Source organism: Ursus maritimus, unplaced genomic scaffold (genome assembly GCF_017311325.1).
Source record: "Ursus maritimus isolate PB19 unplaced genomic scaffold, ASM1731132v1 scaffold_14, whole genome shotgun sequence".
In the NCBI taxonomy this organism is placed as follows: Eukaryota; Metazoa; Chordata; class Mammalia; order Carnivora; family Ursidae; genus Ursus; species Ursus maritimus.
In genome coordinates, this window is record NW_024423786.1 from 51,905,131 (window position 1) to 51,924,362 (window position 19,232).

At 60.7% G+C, this 19,232-nt stretch overlaps 2 protein-coding genes across 2 annotated transcripts in view; one reads left to right on the plus strand and one right to left on the minus strand.

Annotated features, from left to right (window-relative positions):
* Positions 1–1,077: 1,077 nt before the first annotated feature.
* CCL25 (C-C motif chemokine ligand 25) lies at positions 1,078–5,349 on the plus strand. The gene is made up of 4 exons (XM_008711310.2): positions 1,078–1,473; positions 3,298–3,415; positions 3,511–3,635; positions 3,950–5,349. The coding sequence occupies exons 1-4, from the start codon at positions 1,404–1,406 to the stop codon at positions 4,123–4,125; spliced, it is 489 nt and encodes a 162-aa protein (XP_008709532.2). The 5' UTR covers positions 1,078–1,403; the 3' UTR covers positions 4,126–5,349.
* A 1,105-nt stretch (positions 5,350–6,454) lies between these two features.
* The window catches only part of FBN3 (fibrillin 3), a 53,688-nt gene continuing 40,910 nt past the window's right edge, over positions 6,455–19,232 (minus strand). Inside the window, 16 exon segments of the mRNA XM_040628285.1 lie at positions 6,455–7,479; positions 8,288–8,438; positions 9,013–9,247; positions 10,693–10,812; positions 10,903–11,031; positions 13,433–13,549; positions 13,740–13,862; positions 14,380–14,505; positions 15,409–15,615; positions 16,176–16,301; positions 16,454–16,588; positions 17,324–17,446; positions 17,560–17,679; positions 18,034–18,159; positions 18,343–18,408; positions 18,544–18,696. Coding sequence (XP_040484219.1) covers positions 7,141–7,479; positions 8,288–8,438; positions 9,013–9,247; positions 10,693–10,812; positions 10,903–11,031; positions 13,433–13,549; positions 13,740–13,862; positions 14,380–14,505; positions 15,409–15,615; positions 16,176–16,301; positions 16,454–16,588; positions 17,324–17,446; positions 17,560–17,679; positions 18,034–18,159; positions 18,343–18,408; positions 18,544–18,696 — 2,396 coding nt within the window. The 3' untranslated portion in view covers positions 6,455–7,140.

The following is a 19,232-nucleotide window of genomic DNA, read 5'->3' on the forward strand; positions in this document are numbered from 1 at the left end:
TGGTTGTTAATAACATTTCCCCCAGATAATATTCGAGAAAATTCGCACACCTTACACTGCACCCTTTGCAAGTCTAAGGTTCCAGGGGCGCCTGGCTGGCTCAGTTGGAACCTGCCACACTTGATATCAGGGCTGTGGATTCAAGCTCCACGTTGGGTGTAGAGATTACTTAAAAATAAAACTTTAGGGGCGCCTGGCTGGCTCAGTAAGTTAAGTGTCTGACTTGACTTGGGCTCAGTTCATGATCTCAGGGTCTTGGAATCAGCCCCACTTGGGACTCTGTGTTCAGGGGGGAGTCTGCTTGAGGATTCTCTCCCTCTCCCTCTGCCCCTCTCCCCGCTGTGTGTGCGCGCGCTCTCTCAAATAAATAAATAAATAAATAAATAAATAAATAAATCTTTAAAAAAGATAAAATGTAAGGTTCATGTGTTTACGAACCCCCGTTCTCCCCTCCCAGCCGATGGCAACAACTTTTATTTTCTGCTTCTATGGATTTCCCTGTTCTCAAAACCAGGGCATTTCTGCAGAGCTATAAGGCACCCCATTGTGGGGAAGGAGAGAAAAGTGGGGTGAAGTCAGGGCCCCATGGGAACAGGGGGCTTGGGAGCAGGGAGTGAGGCAAAGGCTCTAAGCAGCCTGAGGCCCATCTGTGGGAGGCTGGTATGGACCCTGCTGTGCCACAGGAGAGGGAACGTGGGGAGGAGAAAGCATCCTTTGGGGGAGAAAGCAGGGGTGCTGACTGAGAGGACTGGATGGGGGAGGAAGTCAGGGAGGGTCCCCAGGCAGCCAGCCTCCAGGTGGCCTGGGCAGGCTGGGTCTGTCCATATGTGTGGTTCTGCCTCCAATCACCAGGTTGCCAGCCCTTGTCTGTCTCAAATCCATGTCATTGATTGAGAGGGTCAGTGTTTCCTGCCAGCTGTTTGAAGTCGGTCCTCTGTCCCCAGGTGCCTACAACGAACTCCCTCTTGGTGCACCTTGACATGGGAGAGAGGAGCTAGAAAGAGAAACCGGGAGAAACCCAAGGCGGGGGCGGAGTGGGAAAGGAGGGGGGAGGGGGGAGGAGAGCAGGTGGCCAAAGGGTGGGGCTCCATCTATAAAGGCTGTGAGGCCTATTGGCCTGCTGGGCAGGACGGCGTGGAGACACCCTAGCAGGCACCATCTCCTGGGACCCCACAGGCACTGGTGAGTCCCCCCACCACTGCATCCCCCGTCCCCCAATCTTGGTTGAGACCAGCCACAGGCCCCACCGGCACCACTGGTCCCTATCCTGTGCAGAGGGCCCTAGGGGTCGGACTTGAGATGGGGGTGTTCCGAGTGCCCGCTGCTGTCCATTTTGGGTCCTCACCACCCCCACCTCCCCCATTCTTCCTCAAGACCCCTGAGGAGGAAGACCAGCCTGCGCTATGAACCCGTGGCTCCTTCTCTGCCTGGTGGCCAGCGTGGTGGGTGCCTGGTCTGCTATCCACGCTCAAGGTAATGTCTTGGGCCGTACCTACCCTGCCCCCCGGAGCCCTCCTCTCCCTACCCATCCTTCCTGCCCTCCCTCGTTTGCCCCTCCCCTCCTCCAGAAGCCTCCCCGGTTCCATTTCCACCACTGAATTCTGACGGACCACTCCCACCCCAGGGATGTAGAAACTTCTGGCATTTGAGCAGCTCCCTGGGGGTACAGGCCCCCCAGCTCCTCCTTCCAGAGCCCCTGTGATGTCTCCTCCATGGTCCATGACCCACGGCCTCCCTGTCAGGACTCCAGCCAGACCAGGGACTGTGGGGAGCAGAGGGTAGTTCCCAGTGGTGGCATAGCCAGGGACACCCCTGCAGTGGTGTGACCACACAGGAGTAAGTCGTCCCCCGACCCCGCAGGCTACCTGTGTGGTCTGGCTGAGAGTTACTCCTCAGTCTTCATGAGCCTCAGTTTCCTCATCTGCAGAGTGGGGCTCTGAATTCCTGCTGTGGAGATAGGGCACGAGAAACCAATGGGCTGATATTTGCAAAACTCTTGGTCCAGTGCTCGGGTAACAACAATGATAACCATTACTGATACTAACGGGGAGTCCCTTCCCACTTTTCCCTCTATTTGGTGCATACAGTGTCCACCACGAGCCCGGCCACTGTGTCCTGCGTCCCTAGGATATAGGACAGGGCCCCGGGGGAGATGGCTGAGCCCCAGCAGTGGGCTGAGCAGGGTCCCTGGCTTGGTTAAAGCCCCATGCCCCACCCTTCCTGCCCTGTCTGCCCCTCAGTACGTCTGAGAGGCCCTAGCCCTGCTTCCAGCAGACCTTACCTTTGCCCGGGTTGGGGCTGGGCTTGGTTCCCATTGTTCTGCTATCAGAGGCCCAATCCAGGAGCCAGGCCCAGCCTGGGGCCCTTTGATCCTGGGGGCAGAGTGGCCCCCAGCCTGCCTGGTACTGCAACCCAGTGTCTATCCATCACCCCTGCCCCTTGCCCTCTGGGGCCAAGGTTTGGAGATGGGGGGAGCACTCAAGTCCTCCTCCTCCCCCATCCTTCCTACTGCGCTTGGCCAGAACTCAGGTGTGGAGCCTGGAGGCAGGGGTCAGCAGAGGGATGGATCCCACAGGGCCTTGAAGGCCTCTCACTGTCTCATCAGTTCCACCTGTCATCCTCCTAGGCCTTGCCAGCACCAGCTCCTCCTCTTCTGAGCCCACCCCCCTCCAGGCCCCTGTTCTTCCCCCTCACAGCACAGAACCACCTCTGGGTCTCCCCACCCAGGCTGGGAGATCCCCATGTCCAATTCCCCTCTGTGTTTGTCTACACATCCGGCACCTAGTAGGAACTCAAAATGCTTTTTTCAACCAACCAGTAAGCAAAGAGACCTCCTGGTTTCTAGCCCACTGACCAAGCGGTCACTCTGATGGGGACAGAGAGGCAGAGGCACCTGTGATAACCCTAGGTGGGGAAGGGCCAACCTGGAGCAGGAGCTGGGAAATCAGGAGCAGCCGGGCAGACCATTCATTTTAGAAGGGCCTGCGCTGGGCCTGGTGGCCCGCGACCCCTCCTCAGGGCGCTCCAGCTGCGCCCCTTGCCCTCCGCCCCAGAGCAGGAGTAGAAGTGGCTTTGGTCCCTCATTCTTTGCTCCTGGGTCCTTCCCAGCCCAGGACTGTGGAACCCCTCCAACTCCTGCCAGCTGTCCCCATATCAGGGGCCAAAGGTGAGCCGAGTTGGCCTCCTTATCACCTGGGCTGGCAGTGTTGTGGTCTGTTTTGGGGTACCTGAGTCTGGGGCAGTCCTCGCAGAGCGCACGTGCACACAGGACGTGAGCCCCCCGGGCCGTGCTTGCAGGTGTCTCCGAGGACTGCTGCCTAGACTACCACCCCTGTGTTGGGCCCAGCTTCCTCCGGCGTGTCGCGGGTTACCGGCGCCAGGAAGTGAGCGGGAGCTGCAACCTGCCTGCTGTGATGTGAGTGGGATTGTGGGAGGCTGGGGGGGTGTCTCATACGCAGCTTTGCTCCATGCTCACAGCCTAACCCGGGGACCCGCTCCCCGCCCCCCCAGATTCTTCTTTACGAAAGACAAGATGCTGTGTGCGAACCCGCGGGACAGCTGGGTGCAGAAGGTGATGGTCTCTCTGGATGCTGGGAACAACACCCTCTCAAAGCACCACTGGAGACACTTGCACGGTGGGTGAGACCCATGCCCAGCATCTAGGGGGCCGCCTCCTCCCTGCTGTGGGCCTCTGGGCTTCTCCACCCCCAAAGTCCAGCATGCTGACAGCTGCCGCCACCCCAAAGAGGGCCGATTGCTGGTGAGTGGAGACTGAGTGAATGAACAACTCTTTCAGCCAAGACTTCTTCCATTGCAAGAGATGGCAAATTCAAGCAAATGGGAAACTCATTGGCTCAAATGACTAGCCAACAGCTTCAGGCTTGGCTGGATCCAGGTGCTCAGAGGGTCTTGGTGGAGCTCTTATCTATTTTTTTTTTCTCTTGTACAGGTGCCCTCCCTAGATGTAGGAAGTCGAGCACTGGAATCTCCAAGCTACCACCACCCAAGTTTAGGAGGCCCCCCAGAAGAAACAAGAGGAAAACTTCCCTCCTGACAAAAGCTAATCCAGGTAAGGACTCGGATCATGTGACCATCCCTCCACCCATCACTACTGCTGAGGGCTGAGAGCTCCTGATCAGCACAGACTGGCTGAGGGGACTCCCTTCCAGGACCAAGGGGGCTGGCTCTGTGGTCAGCCCTGCAGGCTGGCACTCAGGGGGGCTGTTTACTACCCCAACCCAGCCTAGGGGGGGCTTCGGCAAGTAGCGCAATGAAATGTCAGGTGTGTGGACCAAGAGCTGCAGGGCCCCCTGCTCCACTCCAGTCCCCGTCACCTGCCGGCCTCTCCCATCCCCCTGCAGGACCGTGAGCCCGCACATCTCCCGGATTTGCCCAGCACAAGATGGGCTGGGCCTTTCTCCACCACAACGGTCCTCTGCAGCTCCTGGCCTGCCTGTCATTCGGGCCAAATCTCAGTAGCCGTGCCTGAGCCTGCCGTGGGCTCCCTCCCATCACCCCTGCCACACCCTGTTCCTCAGGCAGCTAGAAGGAGAGAGCTGACCTTACTTCGAGCCCCCTAGCCTGCTCCAGGAACCAGCGTCAGTGCTAAGCAGTGGGCCCTGTAGCAGATCATTGGAGTACATCGCTCACCTGCAACCTCTTGCCACCCGCCCTGGGCCACGCCTGCCTGTGTCCGTCTGGGTCCTTGCAGAGCACCAGTCCATCCCGGAACACTTCTCCCGGGCCGTGTTTTCTATAGTTTTTAAATAAACCTTTGATGGGATGCCATTCCTGTCTGTCCCATTTCATTATGGGGTGTGAGTTGCTGCCCCCGCTTGTGTTAAATCCCTCGTGACTGTCCCACCCCCAGATCGGTGCTGGCAGTCCTCACAGCTGCCGGCTCCCGGGGGGTGTGCTGGCTGTAGGCCCGGGTGCAAGTCTAGCTGGTGACCTGGAGCAAACCGCTCGCTCTCTTGGTGCCTCTTTCCTCGCCTCTAAAACGGGGCTCGCTGTTCTTGTTCTGCTCAGATCCCTGGGCTAATGCGGAGGAGCCCTCTGTAAGCTCGGACGGGGGTCCAGAGAAGCTCCTGTTAGGTCGAGGGGCCCAGAACCAGGACAAGAATAGAGCCCTGGGACCAGGCACCAGTGACCATCCTGCAGGGAGAGGCAGGGCCACTCTCAGGTCACTCAGCCAGACTCAAGCCATCCAACTGTCCTGTCCTCTGGCAGCCTGTTTCCACCATGACAGAGAACATTCCAGATGAAAACCAAATGCTCTCTGGGGCGCCTGGGTGGCACAGCGGTTAGGCGTCTGCCTTCGGCTCAGGGCGTGATCCTGGCGTTATGGGATCGAGCCCCACATCAGGCTCCTCTGCTATGAGCCTGCTTCTTCCTCTCCCACTCCCCCTGCTTGTGTTCCCTCTCTCGCTGGCTGTCTCTATCTCTATCGAATAAATAAATAAATCTTAAAAAAAAAAAAAAACTTAAAAAAAAAAAAGAAAAGAAAACCAAATGCTCTCTCTCTAGAGGACGAGAGGTGGTTTGGGGGCCAGTGGGTCACACCCAGGCCCCACTAGGCTATGGAGGCCACTCGGGCAGATTCTACGAACTCTCTAAGCCTTGGGTCCACCCCCTATGAAATGCATGGTATCATTGCTTTTCTCGTACAAGTTAGCGGGGACTAAACGCACTTCTCTCAGGGTGCGCCTGGCTGGCTCAGTCAGTAGAGCGTGACTCTGGACCTCGGGGTCGTGAACTCCAGCGATTACTAAACAAAATAAGTAAACTTAAAAAAAATCATAAACGTACTACTGTCTGTGACAGCCCAGCATACACACACACTGACCGCGCGTCGACGGCCTCCTGGCATCGAGCTGGGCCGTCACCGTGGAACCAGGCAGGATGGCCCGGTCGGTGACGGCAGCGAGGCTGGCCCAGACGCCCCATTTTTAACCCTGGCTCAAGCTACCTGCCACCTGGAGTCAGCTTGGCCAAGTTGCTTCACGTCTATAAGGCTATTTTCCCGTCTGTAAAATGGGAGGAGCCCAACAGCCTCTATTTCCAGGCAGTTGCCAGGACAGCTAAATGGGTCGACGATGGGAAAATACTTGGAATGGTGCCCAGCACATCGTACGTCGTCAGGAAGCGTGAGCCGTTGTCATCAGGACTAGTGAACCCACAAGGGCTTCCAGTGGTGGCCTTGTGCCACTCACAGGTCTGAAGTTCACAGAAACTTGCCTGCACCCTGGGACCGTGTTCCCCACCCCCAGGTGGAAGGTGGCCTTCACCTGTGTCTCACCTGCACGCTTTCTCCTCTGGGCCCCAGGCTGAAGTCCATCCCTCCAAAGCTCCCACCCTCCGGGGTCTCCTGCTCCTTGACCTGTGAGCCTGACCTGGCCCTGCTGAGGGCAGCATCTCCTGACTTCCAGAACATGCCAAGGAGGCGGACTTAACCCAAAATAACTTTATTGTTGTCTCTGCTTCTGATATAAAAGCAGCCTGGAACCCTAGCCCACCCCACTGGGTGCCTGAGCATGGCTGCGTGTCACCAACTCTGGCTGGGGCCCCAGAGGCTCTTTGGCTCGGAGGGTCAAGCCCCAGGCCCACTCCAGCAGTCCGTTCCCATGTCCCACCGCCCCCCAGGGGTGAGCCACAGTGCAGTGCAGCAGTGTAAGCCTGAGATTGACCAGCTACAGGGAATCACAGGCCCCTCTTTGACCCTGGTTGTTGGAGGAGGACGTTGCATGCCACGGCTTCCAGCTGTCTCCAGGGAAGACAGAATGTTGGGGTCCCCCTGGGCAGAGGCTGGGTTCGCCTGAGGTCGCAGAATCGCATTTTACTCGTCCTGAGTTTTGGAGTTCCACCTGGTCAGTGATCCCATTGCTCGTGAGATCGGTAGCCCCCCAACTCCAGAATCTGCCCTTCTGGAGAAGAGGATGAATGGGGGGCCCTGGGGCGACCGAGGCCAAGGCTTCACCAGGTCACCGGGGTCTCTCTGCGGCGTGTGGTGAGCTGCGTGACATCAGTTTCCCCCAACTCCCGCCGGAAGAGGCAAGGATGGGGCGGTGCCCATGGAGGGAGTCCAGAGTGGGGGCTGCGGGAGGGGCCTGGGGTCAGGCAGGAGATGCGGGCTCCTTCCAACTACAGCAGCCGCAACTGCACCTTCAGCCGCAAGGCCCCGCCCCCCGGCGTCAGCTTCCGCTCGGGCCAGGTGCCCCAGGGCCCGGCCACGCTCACCAACTCCAGCTGGTAGGTTCCAGGCCCCGGCCTCCGACGCCCCAGCTGCAGGGAGCTGAGGCCCCGGAGGTGATGCACGCGGAAGAAGCCTGGCCCGTTGCCACGGGCAATGACATAGCGGACCCGTCCCCCCAGGCTCTCCAGGGCTGGCCGCAGCTCCAGGATGTGCTCAGCCCCGCCCAGGCGTGAGAGGTTCAGGCCCAAGGTCAGCGGGGCCTCAGAGTCAAGGCTGGCCAGGCTCACCTGTGGACAAAGACCAGGCAGATGCCGGTCAGAGGTGGGGAAAATCGGAATGCAGTGCGCAGGGGCCACAGAGAGGAGCTGCCGATAGCTTTCCCGTTCCTGGGGTGGGGGTGGGGTTGCTACGCTTCCTGCATCTGGGCCCTTTGAGAGCACCCTGTGTGCAGATGACAAACCTCCCTTTATGTGAACTGCTCTGAGTGCGCTCCTGGTCCTGGCAGCCGGACAGGGCCCTGAATAAGCCAGCGGCCTCAATGGCAGGCTAACGCGGGCCCGGTGACGTAGCCTAGTCCTACTAGAGGTGATCTGTGTTTTCTTCTCCTTGGCTCTGGGCACTGCTGTGTTTGTTCCGCCTCATTTACATGTCGAAGGGTGCTTTGTGGTTGGATGAATGCGAAAGCTATTCCTTTTTTCCTGCCCTTTCCTTCTGGAGACTTCAGCGCCCCCCACCCCCCACCCCGCGCCGCCCCCAGTGTTGCTCAGACATGTGCTCTTACTGACACCTGCTGGCAGTCTTGGGTATTGCAGGCAAAGCCTGGGGTGGGCGGTGCGGGGTGGGGGGCAGCCCTCCTCTACCCGATGCGATCCGTGGGCACCCATCCCAGGAGCCCCAACAACCACTGCACTCACTCTTACAGACACAGGGCCCTACCCTTCCGAAGCTTACAGAAAACAATGGTAACAATAGGAAAGGGAGAAAAACAAGAGGGGAAAATAGGGCAAAGTAATACATTCATATTTAGTTCAATCTAATACGGAACGCCCCTCAGACCCAACATTCCTGTCTCGCTTCTGCCTTCCCTCTCCTCACCTGGTGGCTCCCATAGGCACTGCGCCGTGGCCGGTCACGAGCGGGGAGGCCATTGATCTTGCATTCATAGCAGGTTTCAGATGAGAGCAGCTCCTCCTCGTCTGGGGTCTCCTGGGGTCCAGGGCTGAAGCCCAGGCCAGAGACACAGTGCCTGGGCCAGGACAAAGGGGGTGGTGGGTCTTCAGGGGCAAGCTGGTGGGATCCCCCCCCCTACCCCCTCCAGCCCCCACTCTCCATTCAGAGCCACACTGCCCATGCGGGACGGGTGCTGGTGTGTAAATGGGAGGGTGTGCCTTTGCGTGTGCCTACACAAAGGGGGTGTGCACGTGTGCATGCATCCCTTAGCTTACCTGGGCAGAGATGTGGGCCTACAGGCACCCCACGGCAGCGGTGTGTATTACGTGCACACGTGTGCACACTGAGATGTACGAATGCATAAGGGTGCCCAGGCATGTCGGCGTAGCTGTGAGTCATACGTATGCTCGAGGGTATTACAGAGAAGTGTGCACCTACCACTCCGCACGTGCAAATATACGGCAGCACCAGGCAGGCAATGACACCAAAATGGGGTGTGAACTCGCGTGTGGACCCATACGTGTGCTGGGAGGCTCTGTGACCAGGTCTCTGTGCACACGTGTGTAAATGCATGTGTGCACGGACGCATGTGTGTGTGTGTGCTCTCGCAGGGTTGGGGGATCTGCGCCCGCCCGGCTCAAGCCCCTCACCCTTGCCCAGCCCGGAAGTAGCCTCGGGGGCAGCCGCACAGGAAGCCACCAGGGGTGTTGGCGCAGCTGTAGCTACAGGGGCCGCCCCGGACGGCGCATTCGTCTACATCCTGGCAGCCCCCCAGGGCCTGGTCAAAGTCAAAGCCAGAGGGGCAGACGCAGCGGAAGCCGCCCAGCGTGTTGCGGCAGGAGGCACTGCCGCAGGCTGCAGGAGACTGCGCACACTCGTTTTCGTCTGTGAGTGGGGAGAGCAAGAGAGCGAGAACGTGGCGGCCGGGGGGGCAGCCTTGGCACCCCCAGAGCCCCTGCCCGCCACACTCCTGGTCCCCACGCTGTTAACTCCGGCTCCTCCTTCAGAGCCCTGGGTCAGCGTCCCCCTCCATCCAGCTCTCCATCAGCCCTGGGACTAGGTCTGCCCGCCCCTACAATCCTCAACTCCCCCAGCCCTGTAATTCTCCTTCAAGGCATTTCTCAAAACTTCCCAGAACTCCTAAATTGTGGGACAATCTAGAACGAGGTTTCTTACTTGGCACGACTGATATCGGGGACCGGATCATTCTTTACGGTGGGGGCTGTCCCGTGTACCATACGAGCGGCTGCCGTGGCCTCCACAAACGAGTTGCCAGGAGCACCCCCACCTCCCAGTCATGCTGAGCAGAAGGTCTCCAAGACACTTCACAATGTCCCCCCTTGGGGACATTCCCAGGACCATTCCCAGTTGAGAACCACTGGCCTAAGTAATCCTGGTCCCCCCCACTAGAGGGGACAACCAGAGAACAGGGATGGAGTCCGCTACTTGGCCCATTTCTCTATCCCAGGGCCCGATGCGAGGTAGTGCCGGGCAGGCCACGGCTGCAGGAGTGAGGGCATGAGTGCGCAGAAGGGAAGGCAGGCCGACCAGGAGGAACCCAGTGGAGGCAAAGGTCTGTGCAGTCCCCAGGGGACAACTGCTCCAGGGCGGGGCAAAGCTGGAGAACGGGGCTGAGGACCCACCATCGGGGGCAGGAGGAGGGACCAGAGAGAAGGCAGTGTCAGAGAGGTGGCAGGAGGGCAGGGACAGCCACGACAGAGACTGAGGGAGGAGAGTGTCCAGGAGGAGAAGGCAGTGGTGCCCAGAGCAGGGGAGGTGAGGGGTCTCCAGAGAGCGGGCCCAACGAGGGTAGAGAGTGAAAGCCAGACTGTAGGGGAGGAGCAGAGAGACGTGGTAAGGACGAGGCTGTCATGAGCAGGGCCTGGAGCACAAAGAGAAGCACGCGGTGGAAAAGGTTGGGGTGCAGAAGGCTAGTCCCCCAGACTGAGGGCCTCTGCAAGGGCTCTGCAAAGATGTGGCATGCACGCTCCTGGTCCCTATTGCCACACCCTTGGCAGGCATCACTAATCTATCACAGCATTCTGTTCCAGTGATCCCAGGCACTGACTCAGAATCCTTCTCAGCTGAGCCCCCCAGGCTGCCACTCCCTAAGAAGCGGACCTGAGCTTTGCCAAGCTTGCTCCGAGGCCCCCTGACTCCCCAGCCTCCCCAGCAGTGGAGGTGGGGGGGTGCACGACCTCCCAGGCCAGCCCATTTGTCCTTCGGGTAGTTGCGCTTGTCACAGCATCCTGGGTGGGGTGGTTCCCAGTTGCCCACTCTGGACAGATCCTGAGGGGGGCCCCAGCTTCCTCCCAGCCCCGGACACTCACCCACACACTGGCTCCACTGGGAGTGCGGGGTGAAGCCCTGAGGGCAGCCACAGCGGTAGCCCCCCAGCTCATTCTGACAGCCGTGCTGGCAGCGGTGGGGCCCGTCACACTCATCCACGTCTGCGAGACACGGACAGGGTCAGAGGGCTTGCCCGGCGGCCCTCTGGACTGCAGCCCGGGGCCCAGACTCCACCCAAAGCCCAGCTCTACCTTCACAGGCACGGCCTGAGTTGTCCGGGGCGAAGCCTTGGTGGCACTCACAGCGGAAGCTGCCAGGTGTGTTGTGACAGCGCCCACGGGGGCCACACGGGCCAGGCTGAGCCAAGCACTCGTCATTGTCTGCAGGGGACAGAGAACCGACAGGACGGCCTAATGGTTAGGGGATTCGGGTCAGGCGCCACTGTGCCAGGCCCGCCACCTGATTGATGGTGTGGCTTCCGGCAAGTCACTGACCCTCTCTGTGCCTCAGTTTTCTCCTTATGTGAAATGAGATCCAGAACCGTCCCCACCTTATAGAACTTCCCTGAACATTCGAGATCATGCATATAGAGGACTTTGTTCGACTCTCAATGGCATTGCCTCCAAAGCTGTGTGACCTGGGGTGGCTGACTTACCCTCTGTGGGCTCCTGGGGGGGAGCAAGGATGGGGTGAGTGCCCTTTTAACAAGAGACACCCGAGAGCTTGCTCTCTGTCTCGTGAGCACGTGGAGAGGAGGCAGCTGTCTGCAAGCTGAGAGGAGAGCCCTTACCAGCAACCGACCTTCCTGGCAGCCTGACCTTGGACTTGCAGCGTTCAGAACCGTGAGCAGTTCTACTGTTTAAGCCCCAACCCCCACCCCGGTCTAGGGTGTTTGCTTCAGCAGCACAAGCCGAGACAAGGCTGGTGATGGTGGTAATGGCTCATGCTGGGGCTTTGGGGAAGAACCCATTTCTGGCGGGGAACCCTAGCTTTGGCTTCGAGTATGAAGATTCTTGACCCTAGACACTTTCCGTTGGGGACCTGGAATCTCTCCTGGGTGCAAGAGACACTGGGGACATGGGGCTTCTAAGCCAGAGTAGCTCCCACATCTGCTTGTGGGCTCAGCCCTCGTGTCTGAGGTGTCCCTTGAAGGGCCACAGAGGCCAGCCCTGGATTCCTGCTGGGATCCCACCACAGAGAAGCAGCGAGCGCTACGGCGGTTTCTCTCCCTTGCATCCAGCAAAGCAAACCAAGTGTCGGGGGCCCCACCACGGTCACGTAAGTTTGATCTTCTAGTTCGGGCCTCAGTAGACAGAGGCCCGAGACCCAAATCTGGCCCGCTGCCTGCTTTTTGTAAATGCATTTCATTGGCACGCGGCTACACCCATTCATTTAGACGAACTGTCTGGGGCTGCTTTTGACCTCCAAGGGCAAGGCCGAGTGTTTTTGGCAAAGGCCGTGTGGACCACAAAGCTGGACAGATCTGCTGTGGGGCCTTTGATAGAAAAAAAATTGCCGATTCCTGATCTAGTTAGCCTAAGACCACCCACAAGGGGTACAGGCTAGGCAGATGTTAGTGAGGAATGGTCCGGAGCCGTCCATCTGTGGGAGAGGAGTCCCAGGTGAGCTTGCTCAGTGCGTGGGGTGTGTGCGTGGGCACATGGGCCCGCATGTGTGCGTGCAGGCACCTGCCCACGCACAGATGCCGCGTTAGGTGTGCTCATCTTCGGAGACAGGGAAAACACCTCAACGGTGCAGAGAACGAGAACTGCATCTTGTTTCAAGGCTCGGAAGGCTCTTCCCCAGAGGACGCACAACTCGCTCCTGCATCTCCTTCGGCCCTTTGTACAAATACCCCTTTTGAGGAGGCTTCTGATCCCTACGTGAAATATCTCAGCCTTCCCGATCTCTTACTCTGCTTTCTGTTTTCTTTCTTTCATGCCGCGCGTCGCCTTCCAGCGGCAATAGTGTTAACTTATTGTTCGTTTCTATCTGGATTCCCCGCTCCCGGGGACAGTCCGCACAACAGCAGGCTTGCCTCTTGTGTTCACTGCTGTGCCCTCAGGGTTTAGGACAGGGCTAGGCAAATCCGTTCTGTGAAGGGACAGCTAGGAAAAATATGTGTGACTTTGTTTCAACTACTTAGCTCTGGCTCTGCTTTTATAGAAAAGGACTGTGTGTAAATGCATGGGCGTGACTGCGTGCCAATAAAACTTTATTAACAAAAGCAAGTAGGGGGCTGGGCCTGACCCGGGAGGTTGGAGTCGGCAGCCCTCTGGCCTAGAGCACTGCCCGGGACACAGGGGGTCTCCGTAGGTGCTGGCCGAGTGGGTTCGTGGGAGGCTGAATGGGGCCACCCATGGCTGGGCTTGGCCCTCAGAGGGGGTCTGCTTCTTGGAGGCCACAAGACACTAAAAAGCGATGGGAGTGGCAGATGTCCTGCAGCTTTGGGTTCTGAACCAACTGCCCCTCCGGACCCTGTGAGCCCCTAGGCTTTCAGGAGCACTCTGGGGAGACCCGAGGAGAGAGACCCAGCAAGGACTGGTCAGGGGCAAAGGGAGGTGTCCTGGGCCAAGGTCAGAGGGGTTCCTCAGGGCAGGCCTCCCACGTCCCTAGGGTGAGGAAGGAGACTACCACCGGGATATGAGCACCCACAGAGCACGGACTTTGGTCCAATCACCCGTGTCCCCGATGTCTAGCACACGGTGCTTGCTATGTATTTGGGAAACAAGTGAAGGCCGCTGCCACGTGCCAGCTGTGGGGACGGGTGAGGGGACTCACCAAGGCAGGCCTGGTGGTGCCGGGTGAAGCCGGGGGGACAGCGGCAGGTGAAGGAGCCGATGGTGTTGGTGCAGAAGAACTGGCAGTTGTGTTGCCTGGAGGAGCACTCGTCCAGGTCTGCGGCACAGACGGTCCCCGCAGGCTCAGGGCAGGGAACCCCGGGGCTGGGGACTTCCCAGGGGAAAGACCCCAGGGCTGGCGTCCAATGCCACGCAGTGGCAGGGAGGGGATGAGCGGCTGGGGATGCGCCCTGGGCATCTCTGGGGGACCAGGGACAGAGACCCACAGGGCCTGGGGGGGACGTCACCTCTGCAGGTCCTGCCGTCCTCCTCCAGCAGGTAGCCTCGGGGACAGGAGCACAGGAAGCTGCCCTCGGTGTTTTTGCAGAGGAAGGCACACGGTGTGGGGGCCTGGCCACACTCGTCCACATCTAGAGGGTCGGCAGCATGCACGGGCGTCACACAGATGTTCCCAGAGACTCAGGGCCTGGGGTCCCCACTCAGGCCCTAAGCAATCAGGCTCTATGGGCTTACACAAGGAATTGGCCCTTTTTCCACAAAAGCCAGAGAATAAACACAGTTGGCTTTGCACGCCACATGGTTTCAGTTCCAACTACTCAACTCTGCTTTTGTGGTGGGAAAGCAGCCACAAAGGGAAGGGAAACAAACAGGCATGGCTCTGTGCCAATAAAACTTTATTAACAAAACCAAGTGGAGGGCCGGACTAGTCCCTTGAGCTGGAGTTTGCTGATCCCTGACTCAGCTGACATCTGCTACACAGCATAACTGAAAATCTTAGGACGCACAAAATACCAGGAGGAAAGTGGCCCAGATGGGGTCGGGGCGGGGGCCAGGACCAGGGATGCTCTGCTTTTGGTTTTGGCCGGAAGTGCAAGCCAGGTGCTGTGCAAAGGGGCGGGGCCGGGGGCTGGGGCTGGGGAGGCTCACCCAGACAGGCTGTGGCAGCAGCATCGGGCGCGTACCCAGCCTGGCAGCGACAGCGGAAGGAGCCGAGGCTGTTGATGCACTCACCGCGGGGGCACAGGTGAGCGAGCATGCGGCACTCGTCCACATCTGGGGGACACGCAGGGCTCCGCTGCGCTGGCCGCCTCGGGTCACGGGGGCACACCTCCACCCGTGTGTCCACCAGCCCTCTCCCTGGGGCAGGGCCAGCCTCTACTTCCCCTCCCTGACCCCGGAGAGCCCACCCTTAGACCGTGAGTCATACCTCTGCCAGCAGGACACACTAATGAAGCTCCTTCCACTGCACACTGAGAACACCTGGCGGGGGGACACACCCTCGCCACAGCCTCACCAGGGCACCCACACACACACGTGGAAGCACAGACAGATACACACGCACTGCACACCAGTCACGCTGACGTTCCCGTAGAATTACAAGGACACACACCCAGGGGCTCCTCTGTTCCCCCAGACGCACCCTCGCAAAGGCACCTTGTCCTCAGCCCTTGGTGTCACGGCTGCTCCCTTGGGATGCCTGTGTCACCCTCACTGACGCGCAGGAGGAGACACACTCGTGCCGAGAAACACTCACACTCATTCACACACGCACCTACCCTCATGGACACTTGCTAGACTCCTAAACACATGGACGGGCTCAGTTCCTCTCAGCCACCTTCTGGCACGTTCTCCTCATGCAGCCAGCACGCACAGAACACACACCGGCTCCCCCCTCACTGGCACACACGCATGCGCACTCGCACTCATACGCACACTCGTGACCGAGCTCGCTCACAAAGGGAATGCGCGCCGACTCACACGTCCACAGGCTCATTCATGAGCCCACAGAGAACGTTCAAGAACACGTCGTCTCGCACACCCACTCACACACCTGCTCACCCCTTCACCCAAGTTCACACACACACGCAGCGATGAACAGGCTGCAGGTTACACTGGTGCACACACCCTAGCGCCCTCTGGGACACGGACACGACCACGAACAAACTCACCACCCACCTTGGCCCTCAGCGGTGTAGCCCGCGCCGTGGGGACACAGGGTCCTGTGGGTAGAGGTGCCGGGCAGGGGACAGAGCTCACAGTGGGGTCCCCAGCCCCGGCCGCCCCCGCAGCAGCACTGGGCCCTCGTGACGGCCTCACTGCGGCTCGGCTGAGCCTGGCACACGGCCTGCAGCACCTCGGAGAAGCAGGGCCCCTGGCGGACGTCTGCGGGGAACGGGTGAGCATGGTGGGCGGGAGAAACTGCCGTCTGGGGCCCTTCCCCAAGGCGTCGGCGGCCCTGAGAGTCTACCCAGATGTCTCTGACACGCTGTGCGTGGGCACGGCGTGGAACCCTCCACACCAGTCGCCCGGCCCTGTTAGATGCCCTCCTGGCAGCAGAAGCGGCAGACCCAGAGGGTCAGAGGGTGGCATCTCCCGGCCGCAGAGAGCACGCACGGTCAAGGGCAGCACGGAGGCCAGGGAACACTGGGGAGGAGACGCACAGAGGCATGCTGGGCAGACAGCGGGGACAGAGCGATGGATGACATCCAGGGACCGGTGGGACATGGAGAAGACAGGCTGGAGACTGGAGTGGGTGAGGAAGAGGAGGCTGCTTGTGACTCCGGGGGGCTGGCCCGTGGGCCCCGCCTAGTGCTGGGGCATCGCCGAGACGGGGCTTGGGGGGTAAGAGGCTGAGCTGGCTCTGGGGTGAGCTGTGTTGGGGGGTTGGCTTGGGGAGCTCCCAGGAGGGGGTGGCTGTGCCCGCCGTGCCTGGCCACACTCACCATGACACTCAGTGCCGGCGGGGCTGAGCTGGAAACCCTTGTTGCAGTCACACTGGAAGCTGCCCACGGTGTTGACGCAGCGGCCGTTGGCGCACAGGCTGGGCTGGGCACGACATTCGTCCTCATCTGCGGTGGGAGGGATGAGGCAGGCCACCGGGGAGGCCAGAGCCCCCCAGGCCAGCCTCCCCTTGCCCTGGAGAGTCCCCTCCCGCCACATTCTCTTGCTTTGATCTCTCTCCCCCAGGGGGTGTCCCTTCACCCCCCAAAAGTCCCCATACCTGTGCAGCCCTCCCCGGAGCTGGGCTGAGGCCGCAGGCCTGGGGCGCAGACGCAGGCGAAGGTGCCGATGAGGTTCTTACACAGCATGCCCCGCTCGTGGCAGTCCTGCTGACCGTCCGCACACTCGTCCACGTCTGCGGATAACCAGGGAGCGAGGGCCGCCGAGGTCAGGCGCCCCGTGGCCTGGCCCCAGGCTGTGGGGGTCTGGATCCCACCCCCCTCTGGGGCCCCAGGCAGGGCCAGACTGAGGTCCGTGCAGCACTGCCACGGGCCCAGGCCTCTGGAGAAGCCGAGGGGTCAGGAGCGTCCCCACGCCCGCATCCCCTGCCCACATCAGGGTCTGTGAATCTCTCTGGCCTTCACCACGGTCCCTGGAGCGCTAACCCTGAAGGGGCCCTGGAGGAACCGAGTCCCAGCCCAGAGCTTCTCGGCTTTGACACTAATGACACTGGGGACCAGAGAATCCCTTGTGGTGAACAGCCGTTCCGTGCTCTGTGGTCTATTGACCAGTGTCCCTGGCCACTCGATGCCTGTCGCACCCCCCACACCCGACTGTGACAACAGAAACTGTCTCCAGACATTGCCACACCTACCCTGGAGGGGCACAGCTGCTGTCCTCACTGCCCTACTCCACTCTGGAGAGGCCACCAGAGCCACTGACCTGTGAGCTTTGGGACCCCATTTTCACGACAACAGAGGCACCACTCACAGAAGAGCATCCCCCGCACGCCATGGGCCTCAGGGCTCCGCTCACTTCCTCTCACCCTCAGGAGGCCCAGGCTCTCATTTCCCTGCCTTCTCCAGGACTGGCGTGGACAGCACGGGGAGCCCACGCCCCGCCCAGCGCCCGCCACCCCCGCCCGTCCTACCTCGGCACATGGCCCCGTCCTCCCGCAGGGCGTAGCCGGCCGGGCAGGTGCACACGTAGGAGCCCTCGGTGTTGTGGCAGCGGAAGGCGCAGAGCAGGGGGTTCAGGGAGCACTCGTCCACGTCTGGGGAGGCCAGTGCAGGTGCCGGCTGGGCAGGGTCGGCCTGCGGGGCCCACAGCCCCGCCCCCAGGCGCCCCCCCATCACACAGCCCAGCTCGTGGGCAGGCGGGTCGTACCCTCGCAGGTCATCATGGGGCCAGGCTCGAAGCCGTCGGCGCAGGCACATTCGAAGCCTCCAATGACGTTAGTGCAGGTGCCTTCGCCGCAGGGGTGCCCGACGGAGCACTCGTCTGTGTCTGGGGCGGGGGAAGGGGGCCGTCAGGGCCTGCAGGGGGCCTCCAGTCCTCGCTGTCTCAGTAGTGTCCTGTCCACCCCCCACACACCGCCGCAGGCCACACAGGGCCAGGTCCGGTGCCCCGCTGGGCCGAACGCAGGGCAGGCACACGCGGGGCGTTGGCCTGAGTGGACAGATGGCCTGAGCAGGCGAGTGAATGAGTGAGTGAGTGACTGACTGACTGACTGAACCACACGGAGAAGGGTCGAGCGGGCGGGGAGAGTGAGAGCGGCTGAGGGACAGGATCCTGCCTTGGGTGGCACCCGCCCTGTCCACCCCACTCCTTCCTTCCAGGGGTCATGGGCTGGTCACGCACCCACACAGTGGATGCCCGTGAAGTCCAGGCTGTAGCCAAAGGGACACTCGCAGCGGAACGAGCCGTCGGTGTTGACGCAAAGGCCGTTGGTGCAGACACCGGGGCTCTCCGCACACTCGTTCACGTCTGCGGGCGGCAGGGGTGTTGGGCACGGCGTCTGTCATGCTCCAGCCAGACCCAGGTGCTTTTCCTTCCCTCCGGGGCCACCCACTGGTCAAGGAGGGAGCCTGAGACTTGGGAACAGGGGCAGAGCCCAGACATGGCGGGCAGCCCGGGGAGGGGCCCTTAGCATGTGGGCGAGGGGCTCACCTTCCCGAGAGTCATCCGGGCCTGGGACGGCCCCGTGGCCAAAGGGGCAGAGCTCCTGAAAGGCAGCTGGACACCAAGAGGGGACGGGGGTGAGGGTCGGGGGCCGGTGTAGCCCCAGGAGCCCCCTGAGCGGGTGTAGGAAACCAAACGGACGCAGGCAGGCAGAACCAAAGGGGAGACTGGACAGGGCGGGGCGCTCACCACTGCCCTCCTGAGGACACAGCTCACAGGGGTCGTCCCAGCCCCCGCCAGGCCTCTGGCTGCAGCAGCACCGGGCCTTGGTGGTGTTGAAAGCTTTGGGGACAGAGCACTTCCCGGCCTCAAAGTGGGTGAAGCAGAAACTCTGCCGTGTGTCTGTGGGGTGATCCCCAGGGAAACATTTGAAGGTGCCCTGCTTGGGCCCCCCGACCCGTTCCCCGAGAATGGGCTACCCCAACCCTACCAGTGGGCAATCAGAAGCCTCCAGGCCCCTGACCGTGAGATGGACATGTGAGCCACCCTGGGTCAATGAGTGTCAGCCCCTGGACCACGGGGGATTCCTCCCAGGAATACCCCACATCCACAGCTGTGGGCGTGCCCCTTGCCAGGGAGAGCAAACTCAGCCACACTTATTCTTGTCTCAGAAGCCCCTTCCTGGAGACACAAAGTGACTGATTCCAGAGAGACAGAGGACCTGGGACTTCAGACCCCAGATCCTTGGGGTGGACCCTCCCCTCCCCAAAGTCCTCAGCCCTGGACTCCCATCAGCCTGAGAAGTCCTCCAGGACAGGTTGGGATCTGAACAACAAATACTGGTTAAGTTGCCCAGCCCGCTTCTTGTTGCCCCTAACCGGGGAGAGAAGAGGCTGGCTCAGATTGGCTGAGGCTAGACCACACTGGACAAGGCTAGC

What these genes read in the sequence shown, in the direction of transcription:
- CCL25 (XM_008711310.2), top strand. Translation starts at nt 1,404, where the DNA reads ATGAACCCGTGGCTCCTTCTCTGCCTGGTGGCCAGCGTGGTGGGTGCC. An exon ending in TGCAACCTGCCTGCTGTGAT is followed by an intron (nt 3,416 to 3,510) that starts GTGAGTGGGATT and finishes CCGCCCCCCCAG; the next exon opens with ATTCTTCTTTACGAAAGACA. An exon ending in CCACTGGAGACACTTGCACG is followed by an intron (nt 3,636 to 3,949) that starts GTGGGTGAGACC and finishes TCTCTTGTACAG; the next exon opens with GTGCCCTCCCTAGATGTAGG.